Source organism: Aplidium turbinatum, chromosome 10 (assembly GCF_918807975.1).
Source record: "Aplidium turbinatum chromosome 10, kaAplTurb1.1, whole genome shotgun sequence".
Lineage (NCBI taxonomy): Eukaryota > Metazoa > Chordata > Ascidiacea > Aplousobranchia > Polyclinidae > Aplidium > Aplidium turbinatum.
Window position 1 is genome coordinate 295,865 of NC_137481.1, and position 9,886 is coordinate 305,750.

Below are 9,886 nucleotides of genomic sequence, written 5' to 3' on the forward strand. Positions count from 1 at the left end.
ATGCAAAAGTTAATGAAGAAAGGTTAGGATTGGTCAGATGATTAATTTGATTATGTTTTAACAAGATGTTATGTTTGAGCCTAGGTAGAGAGCTTGGCTTGCAAAACGGATTTAACATTAAACACACAAAAAAAACCCATGAAAAAAAATACTAAATCCAACGTTTTCGACACCACGTAGTGTCCTCTTCAGAAATAATTATAAGCTACATCTAAGAGAAATAAAAAAATGAATTTAAAAATTTTACATTAAAGATGTACAATAAGCGACACCTCTCAACAGCACCATCAACAACTGACACATGAATTCAATGCATGATACACAAATTGGCGAGGGACAGATCACATGATATGCACAACACAAAATAATAGTTTTATTGCAGCCTGATACTATTATTGCGCACAGATGTCCAATTCTGCAGTAAAATATCGTGTGGTGTGCAATATGTCTAAGCAAACGTCACACTTTTTGCCCAAGACAAAGGGGGCCCAGAGTGAGAGGAGGGCCCGGAATGACTGTTCGTACCCCTAGTGAAAATTTCTCTCAGAGGCCCTGCTTATTAGTAGAACTATCCAACCATTTAGTTGACTGTTTTCGGTAATATCCCATTAAACTACGTCATTGAACCTTTCCAAGTCTCTTTCCTGGTAAGAGATAGAAACAATCGTGACAGCGTGACTAAAGCTCTACCAGCGTAAGTGTTCCCATTTTGAGCTCTTTTGGATCGAAATGAAACTGTTTAGGGGACACCCCTGCAACACGGTGCAGTCAGTTGGAAAAACAAGCACAAGACTTTGCAACACCAAGAGACATCGTTTTTTTTTATAACCACAAAGCAATTAAACCAAATGATTCTACTCAACTACAGTGAGCACAAAGTTTTGCACATTCATGCTTCTTCTTTGTATACCATCCCCTGTTCCAGGCTTAGGCGTTCATGCATGCAGTAGTTCTTTCATTTATCTCGGTATTTGACGGTTGTTGAGGAAAGTGAGACGCTGTTTTTCATGAACTCGCTTTCCTTTGATCTTTCCACAATAAGAACTTAATTAAGCAGTGTGTTCTAATTGTTTCTTCCTCATGACATGGCCAAAAAAAACTTGTTTGTTGCTTGATGATGTTCTTCAAAAGAAATCTGGTTTGAGTGGTTTGAGCTTGTACATCTTCATTTCGACATTCAGACAACAGCAAAGAAATTCCCGGAGTGGTGACCAAGTCGTCCACATCGAAGTAGTAAGTGGCGAACATGACGCAGCCACAAATTTGTCTTTTAATCAGAGTTGCATTCGGCCAATGTCCTTAGAAATACATGCCGGAGTTTAGCTTTAGGGTTGAAACAAGATAATGACCTAATTAAGCATTTCAATAGTCCACAGTGCACATCAATAAAATAGTCCACAGTGCACATCCATGAAATAGTCCACAGTGCATATTATTATGCTCCTGGACATTGGATGTGAGGATGATCATAAAAGGAATCATTCACTAAAACAAAATGTTTTGAAGCAAGTTTTAATTTATTTAAATTTTCGCTTTCTTTGTATAAATAGGCAAACAATTCCAGCAGCTGGCAGCAACAACTGGGAAGCTGTGGTCGCCATATTGCGTATTACGTAAAGGGTTCCATATGGGTAATTAGAGCGCTAAGGTCTGGCAGGTTTATAATATGCCAGTAAGGCGTGAAGGTAACAAAATGCCGGGCCATCATCTCACCAGAGAACCAACAAGCACAGAACAACGAGCAAGCTTCTTACCTGAACAAACATCGAAAGCGCTGCTTGTAATGTCAAAACTCGCAATCAACATCAGTCAGTTCCCGCTCCAATTGTTTGGAAGAAACCCATCGGGACAGGAGGGTTTCATGGATTTGGAATCTTTTCAGGCAATTCGGTGACGATAATTCTTTGTCTGTGATGTCGCGTGGAACTTTGACGTAACAAAGCATGACTTCTTTAGACACGGTCGTGGCGAGACGAAGCAGTCCCGACAATGTTGCCCACCCCATCTCTCTGCTGTGACTGACAGGCTGAAATAATAAGCAGCAATGAAGAACGTCCAGTGAAGTAGTGAATTGATGGGATCACCTGCGATACACTGACGGGGCCCATCGACTACAAAACAAATTGCATGGCAGGCCAGGACAAACCTTCAAAGTGTCTGCGTAAACAGACTGAACTGCAACGATGTAGCTGGCGTGATAGAATGGTGGCCCTTTCTTGTACAAGACCATGTCCGCCCCATATCTGACGCCCTCCTTCGGCACCCAACCTTTGCTCCGAAAGTGGTGGTAGGTCGCGTACAAGAACGGAAACCGATGCGATCTCTGCCGGAACTCGTTCCATTGTCTGCCGGCACAAAAGTGGCATAAACGGTTAGACAGTAGGCCTGAGGTGTCATGTCAATGCCATGTACTTATAATTCATGACATGTATATAATAATACGTAAATTATAATATATCACATGTATATTGCATATAGTTATTACTCTCTAAAACCTCTGCAACAGCCTGTTTCACCCTAAAAAAGGGATCATCAGAAGGTCCTAAAAATATTAAATATTAGCCAATAACCTTAATTCAATCTGCACAAAAAACATCAGAATTACAACGCCTACCTCCATCGGTTATCATAAAGGCCTCAATTAAGACGTCCAAATGGAAACAAAGCAGATTGACACCAACACCAGTGACGTCACAAAGAAGCAAAATGCAATAAGGATAAGGTAACCCGCAGAAATCAAATAAAACTTATTTTATTTTGAAGTATTTGAATTTAAATTTGTTGTGACGACGACATTTACCCACCAGTTCGGAATGTTTGTTCAAAAGGTGGTTAGGCTACAATCGGCCTATAGAATGGCCAGTTTTTCAGCAAGACAGAGGCCACAATTATTACGGCTACCTCCACTGCAAGACCGAGCATAGCTGTGGATGGACCATGATATTTAGGATCAACAGTCAACACCCTTGTCCTTAAGTTGATCAAGGGTTAGTACCTAATCCTAAGTTAATGTCGTCATTGCAACAAATTTAAATTCAAATACTTCAAAATAAAATAAGGTTTATTTGATTTCTACGGGTTACCTTATATTTGTTGCATTTGGCTTCTTTGTGACGTCACTGATGTTGGTGTCAATCTGCTTGGTTTCCATTTGGACGTCTTAATTGAGGCTTTTATGATAACCGATGGAGGTAGGCCTTGTAATTCTGATGTTTTTTGTGCAGATTAAATTAAGGTTATGATATTTAATATCTTTTCAGGTATATATTACCGATTTATTGCTTTTGCATATTTTTCAGGAACTTCTGATGATCCCCCTTTTAGGGTGAAACAGGCTGTAGAGGTTTTAGAGAGTAATAACTAGATTTGATGTAATTTGCTCTGTTTGGCTTTTTGTTTGGCATTGAGCACTTTTTGTAGTATTAATAGTATTGTTTAAATTATATATAATGTATATATATAAAATATGAGACATAAGGACTGCATGAGCTGATGTGTCTGCAATGCGGAGCAAAGACACACCGGCAAGCTTTTGCAAACAAGTCACAATGATGTGTTATGCGTTTGCGAAAAGCATTGATTCTAGGTTTCTGTTGCTTTTGTTAAGTCTTTGCAAAAACTTGGTTGGTCAAACAACAATTACTGGGGTCATGCACATATGCACACGCTTTATCCGAAATGCTACTGCCACCAAAGTTTCTCCATAAACTGTAAGCATTAAGTAACATAGATATCAATTTAAAGAGAGTTGCCCTCTCATGCGCACGTTTAAATTTGTTACTTGCACAGTGCACACTACAACGGTTCCCACAATGTCATCAACTGATCTTTAAAAACTCGACTTTGTTAATCACTCACTGGGAAATCTCAACTCGTAGATTGTTGCAATGGACAAATAGGCAACCAATTCCAAATGAAAGAAAGAAGCTTTCCTCAAAACTTAAACAAAGTTCTTCTTCATCAACATCCTCATTTCCTTGCACCGAGTTTGCTATCTTCAACACATCATCTACATCTTCTTTTCCTTGCACCGAGTTTGCTATCTTCAACACATTATCAACATCTTCTTTTCCTTGCACCGAGTTTGCTATCTTCAACACATCGTCAACATCTTTCTCACATTTGGTTTCTTCTTCACAAGAGGCTTTGTCTAAATTATTGCTCCTTCCAATCCGTTTTCCAAAGAAACCCTACAAACCACATTGCAGAGTACCATTAAGTTTTACGAAGATGCTTATTTTAGCACATCTAATGTATGGAAGACTGGAGGTCGGAGACTAATTACAACCAACACATCACATTGCAGCTTGCTGTATTTCAAATTTAAGGCAACTTTTCTTTATATATTTTGGGCTAGCTTGTAAAAAACTTTGGGTTGATAAAAAAATGTGTTAAAAACCCACATATTGGTCAAATTGAAGTAGGTCTATTTCAGCGTTGCTGTCTATTGAGAATGTGTGAAGCTGAAGATTCACAGTGACGTTTGTTCCGAGCTTGTGTCTTCATACTTGCAAGTGCAGAATAAACTTTCACACAAAAAACATCAGAAACAACCATTGTTACCGAATAATGGACTAAACTACAACCTCAAAAATAAGCGCTGAGAACTAAAGTCAAAATGATTACATCACCACTAACCAGTCAATTATCGTGACAGACGGTGAGGTGTTACCAGCATTTCTGTTCACGACTGGTGGTAACATACTAGTGCAACAGCGAACAGCCTATCACGTCCGCGCCCCCTTGGAGGATATTTACGGCTCCCAGTTTAAGAACTATTGCCTTAGTGCATTAAAAAAGCAGATTACAAAATGTTTTTTAGCTTACCATGTTAGCTTTGCACTTAAGTGGTCAAGTGGATTAGGTAGACTTAAATTTTTGAATAATCAAGGAATAGCTTGGTTTGAACATATATGAAAATGTCATAAGAAGGAATGCTAAATATATTGGTTGAAAATGCCATAAGAAGGAATGCTTTGTAGGCGCAGACAGTTAGGCGCCGGTCAAATAGGCGCGCACACTGTGGCGTCTGGATATTTAGGTGCAGAGCACTGTGGCGCCCGTTAATTTAGGTGCTATTCCTAGTAAAGTCTGCAGATTGTATCAGCTTGGCAGGTAGGGCAATGCTTTTCACACAAAATGTTATATTGAACAGAAAAATATGTTGTTTTGTTAATGCGCGTGTGGAGAAGAGGTGCGAGACAACGCTCTACTACTCTTGTGTCTTGATATTAGCACATCTCCACAGTACATTTGCTTTGCATCCTGAACACAGGTTGCATCCAGATGGAACTTTACTTAATCTGTTATCTTTCGCTGGATTGGTCGTGTGGCGAGTATGTATGAGACAACGCTCTACTATATACATGAATACATTTCTATAGGGCATATGAACCATGGCTACAAGTTGCAAGCATAATAGTGCGACTTGTATGTATGATATAGAACAGAGGTGGGCAAACTACGGCCCGCGGGCCGCATGCGGCCCGCAACAACTTTCTGTACGGCCCGCGAAAACCTGAAGCAATTAGCAATTATATAAAAAAATAATCCTAAAATTGCTTGAAAATTTTAATTACTACAATGACTTAATTAAACTTTTTCTTCATACATTTCGTCTTGATAAAGATAAATTATAGTCTTTTTGTCGCATTGTAGTAGTTTGTTTCCCCAGCCACATAGTGATCTTGCATGAATGCATGGCTATTATTAGTGTCAAAGCAGCCATTGCTAAACAGTCGATGAGGCCTACGTCACAATCGAAGTTTCTGACTTCAGCCTGTCGCATCATGAAACTTTCTTTGTCGTTTTAGTCTTGGATCAAGGCCAAGACTCTTGGTGCTGGTAGAGAGAAAAGCGGCGATTGAGATAGTTTTTCTGATTATGTAAATTCGCTCACAGATGTATTCTGTTTAATTCGCTCAAAGTGCGTCTGGCAAAGTGTTATCTTGATGTGGGTTGTATTCAAATAAATAATTGAAACAAACATTTTTTTTAGATCTTTTATGTAATACATGTAGGCTACTGTATATAAAATCTCCTTTTCTTTCGTCACTTTAAAAATAAATAAAAGCTTGTGTTTTGACTAGTTTAGATTTGATGTTTTGGTTTATAATCTTAATTGTACTATACTGCGGCCCTCGAACAAATTCAGATTCTGAATGCGGCCCTCGAGATAAAAAGTTTGCCCACCCCTGATATAGAAGTATAATGCGTAATGGTGCGACTGCATAATAATGCAAGCGTAATGGTGCGACTTGTATAGAAGTAGTATTCATGTCATAATGGTGCAACTTTGCTCGTTATTAAACCTAGTCAGGGTTTTGACGGAAAACTAAGTTATTCTTCACAATCCTACCACCCGCTTGAATATATATAGGCTACGGTGTATTTTACTGATGTTCAGTGTAGTTATTATTTGACTTAACTAAAAGTGAACTCAGTCATGTTTGGAAACTTGAATAATTTATTGATAAAGCTTTTGCCGACGCAAACCTGGACTAACAACAAATAAATGCCGAACACGCAATTAAAAAACAATATATAATATATATTTTTCTGTTCAATATAACATTTTGTGTGAAAAGCATTGCCGGTTTAAGCAGCTTCACTCATGGAAGCCATGACATATTTTTTGTTCAATATAGCATTTTGTGTGAAAAGCATTGCCCTACCTGCCAAGCTGACACAATCTACAGACTTTACTAGAAATAGCACCTAAATGAACGGGCGCCACAGTGCTCTGCACCTAAATATCCAGATGCCACAGTGTGCGCGCCTATTTGACCGGCGCCTAACTGTTTGCGCCTAAAAGACTTGCTCCCCAGAAGGGTGCTGTACAAAGGATTTTTTTGACAGAAGGGGCATTCTTTCAGATTGATAACAGTTTTTCTTTGAGCAATTCTGCTCATAGCCCACTAACATATAATTAGCATATATACTTACTCAGTAAACATTAACAATACCAGTTTTTAAGTGTAAATAGCCAGTCTAAACAATTGGAATAGACTTTGTATTAAAAAAGACAAACAAGATGCAACTCAGGTAGTAAAACCTTGTCACTCACATGTTGAGAAACCTGTCACCTGCCATACAATCAAAGGGTACAATACAGTATTTTCAATATTGTTTATGTAATAACACACAACCAGTCAATTGACGAAAAAGAAAATTACCTGCATTGAAAGACTTGCAACATCGCCAGATCTTTTCACAAGAACATATCCTTCTTCCAAATAACCATCAAAATAACTCCATGTTGATGTCAGCACACAGTGCCCCTCAATGGGCAAGGGTTGAAAATTTGATGATTTCCATCTTTGCTTCTTTTGGGGGGATTTGAACAATGCCATAAAATCAAAAGAAAAATTTTGGTAGCCTATTTACTGATGTTACTAATTCAGAGTGGTCCAAGTTTTTTAGCACTAGATTTTGTAAAAAAATTAAAACACAGTCAAACTTCTAAAAAAAATAAACAATTTGTTTGTTGTCAAAAACAAAAAATGACGTTAAGTGCAAAAAGTATGTATATATGCCCAGTTTTAACATGATGACGTTTTTGTTATCGAGGGTGGCCTGATCCATTTCAACATGCCCAATTTCCAGTAATGTGTGCTGTTATGAGTGCCATATACATCACAAATATGCATTGCTCTCAGCAAAAAATCGAAACCTAATCCTAATAATATAGGGTTAGGTCACCCATAACCCTTATATGCAATACAGCCACTGCAGCATTCAACATAACAGCATTTGATTATATTCGTCAGAGGTGGATGAAGACATGACCTTTAAATTCAACTGTCTGATTGTGGAAACGAACTAATAGTAGGCCTATCTGAAAACAATTGTGATTAAAAAAGCTATGATATAATAATCATGTCATAAAAGTTTATAACATCCAAACAATATGCACTTATGCAGTCATATATGCAGATATAGCAGCTTGGATAAAGAAAATACCTTATAATATATTTTACCTGGTAATATATTTTATTGATTTAGACAGAAGAATGAATGCATGTCATTTTTCAGTTATGCACAAATGTATTATATAGAACATTGTTTGAAGAAGTAGGCTAAAACAGCTACAGTACATCATGTTTACTCGTCTTTCCATTGATCTTGAAGTTGGCCAGAACAATCAAGCAGCGACGATCGCTCCCCGCGGAGAAGCTGATTAGAGCAATCGTTTGTAGGTAGGCTAACGGTATTGTGTAATTTTTTCAACACAACTTTGCATAGAATAAATATGCCAATATCTACATTGTGAAGTAGTTGTTTATTATATATAATACAGGGCTCTCTTAAGCTCTTGGCGGCCATGGCCTCCAACAAGTCATTAAATGGCCTCCGAAACTACCACGCCAGTAGGCCATGTTTGGTTGCCGGCTTCCGCAAGCCAACATTTCTCCACTCTGTTGGTAGCCAACTTGTTTAGTTGTTTGTTTTCTCCAGCCGCATTTGTATTTCAAACTTTTTTCTCTACTCATGTTTGTACCGTTGTACGTGAAACTTTTTTCTCTTCACTTGCAATCGCAACCTCTTTTAGCAAACAAGCCAAAGTATCTCACACGCCGACGAGAAATGTTGCTGACAAAAGTTTCGCAATAAGTCTGAACATCGACCTGTAAAAACTCGAAGACTAGCTCTACACCTAATTGGGAAAACACGGGAAGCAACTGACTTGATGACTAATAGTCTTTCGCTGCTTCCTGTCTGATGTTGAATATAATTTGTACAATACCAGTTTATATTTGTACCGTATACCGTAATATACTATTTTTTGCAGCAAACAAAAGGTTTCTTTCTCTCTCTGACTGCATTTTACAACTGCAAATATGGTTCATGGCCTTGTTTACGTTGTTCTACCCGAATGAACGCAAAAACAGATATTTAGTTCAGTTTGTTTTTATTTCTGACCATCACAACAAAAAAAACAATACATGACAAACATAGCAGAGGTCCAGAAAAATTCAACTCCAAATGCCGCAATCGCCTCTACATCAATCTGTCTAACGCGTCATTTCTTGTCAAGCCCACCTTGCTGCATTCTTCCTCAACTTGCCTTTTCCACGTTTTCTTGGGTCTTCCTTGTGAGTCCGATTCGGTGAGTTCCCTATTGGTGAGAGCCTTTTTCGGTGATTTTGTGAAATGTTTTTGGAAATTATCGGGTACTGTAGCCTAATCATCATTGCCGCTTTTACATCGTTTTAACGTCGCTAAACGATGAAATGAGACCCTAACCCCTAACCCTAAAACGGCAATGATAACTAGGCTACGGTTAAAGGGATACTAAAGGAAAAACCTGACTTGGCGATTTTCCACGTTCTTTGTGTTTAACTTGCTACCATAAAACAATTTTCAATAAAATTTTACCCCATTGCGGTCTGACCACCATTGCGCGCGTGCTTTTGTCAGAACTTTTAAAACCAGAATGGGCCTGAGCAGCGAAGCGTGCGACTGTACAGTCTACGTAACAAAAGACGAGCAATCAGCTGATCACGCAACAGTTGTTACTGCCGGCGATTTAACTGTGGGCTATGTATGTATTGTATGTACATCAAAACATCAGATTTCAACGTAAAACATCAAACAGTTTGCTCAAAACCTTAGATCTGATGTTAAAACATCAGATGTTGTAACGTGGCTTTTGTTATTGCTGTCTTTTGTGACGTATTCTCGAGCTGTGTTTGCACTTTTTGGTCATTTTTAAAAAAAATGAAAATAAATGAAACATTGGACTTTGGGCCTTGCCAGCGCCATTGAAAACAATTTTTTTTCGGTAATTTTTTTTCGAAATGTATTCTTGAATGTTCAGTTTACGCATTTTAATGCTTAATTCCGGTTTGAAAATTTCATTTAATATGCCTTTAAAAAAAATTCA

General features: G+C 38.2%; 1 protein-coding gene across 2 annotated transcripts; it reads right to left on the reverse strand.

Annotated features, from left to right (window-relative positions):
- Positions 1-287: 287 nt before the first annotated feature.
- On the reverse strand, positions 288-8,604 carry LOC145778807 (tRNA-splicing endonuclease subunit Sen2-like). 2 transcript variants are annotated; one of them, XM_082590391.1, is made up of 5 exons: positions 7,176-8,604; positions 3,859-4,190; positions 2,147-2,345; positions 1,755-2,026; positions 288-1,298 (listed from the first exon to the last, which is right to left on the reverse strand). In XM_082590391.1, exons 1-4 carry the CDS (start codon positions 7,350-7,352, stop codon positions 1,787-1,789), a joined length of 948 nt encoding a protein of 315 aa, XP_082446517.1. In that variant the 5' UTR covers positions 7,353-8,604; the 3' UTR covers positions 288-1,298; positions 1,755-1,786. The 2 variants fall into 2 exon arrangements, with proteins under 2 accessions (XP_082446517.1, XP_082446518.1); XM_082590392.1 differs by lacking the exon at positions 288-1,298 and adding an exon at positions 1,349-1,485.
- Between the last annotated feature and the right edge of the window lie 1,282 nt (positions 8,605-9,886).

What these genes read in the sequence shown, in the direction of transcription:
- LOC145778807 (XM_082590391.1), bottom strand. Translation starts at nt 7,352, where the DNA reads ATGGCATTGTTCAAATCCCCCCAAAAGAAGCAAAGATGGAAATCATCA. An exon ending in TTGCAAGTCTTTCAATGCAG is followed by an intron (nt 4,191 to 7,175) that starts GTAATTTTCTTT and finishes TGTGGTTTGTAG; the next exon opens with GGTTTCTTTGGAAAACGGAT. An exon ending in CTACGAGTTGAGATTTCCCA is followed by an intron (nt 2,346 to 3,858) that starts GTGAGTGATTAA and finishes TTGTGCCGGCAG; the next exon opens with ACAATGGAACGAGTTCCGGC.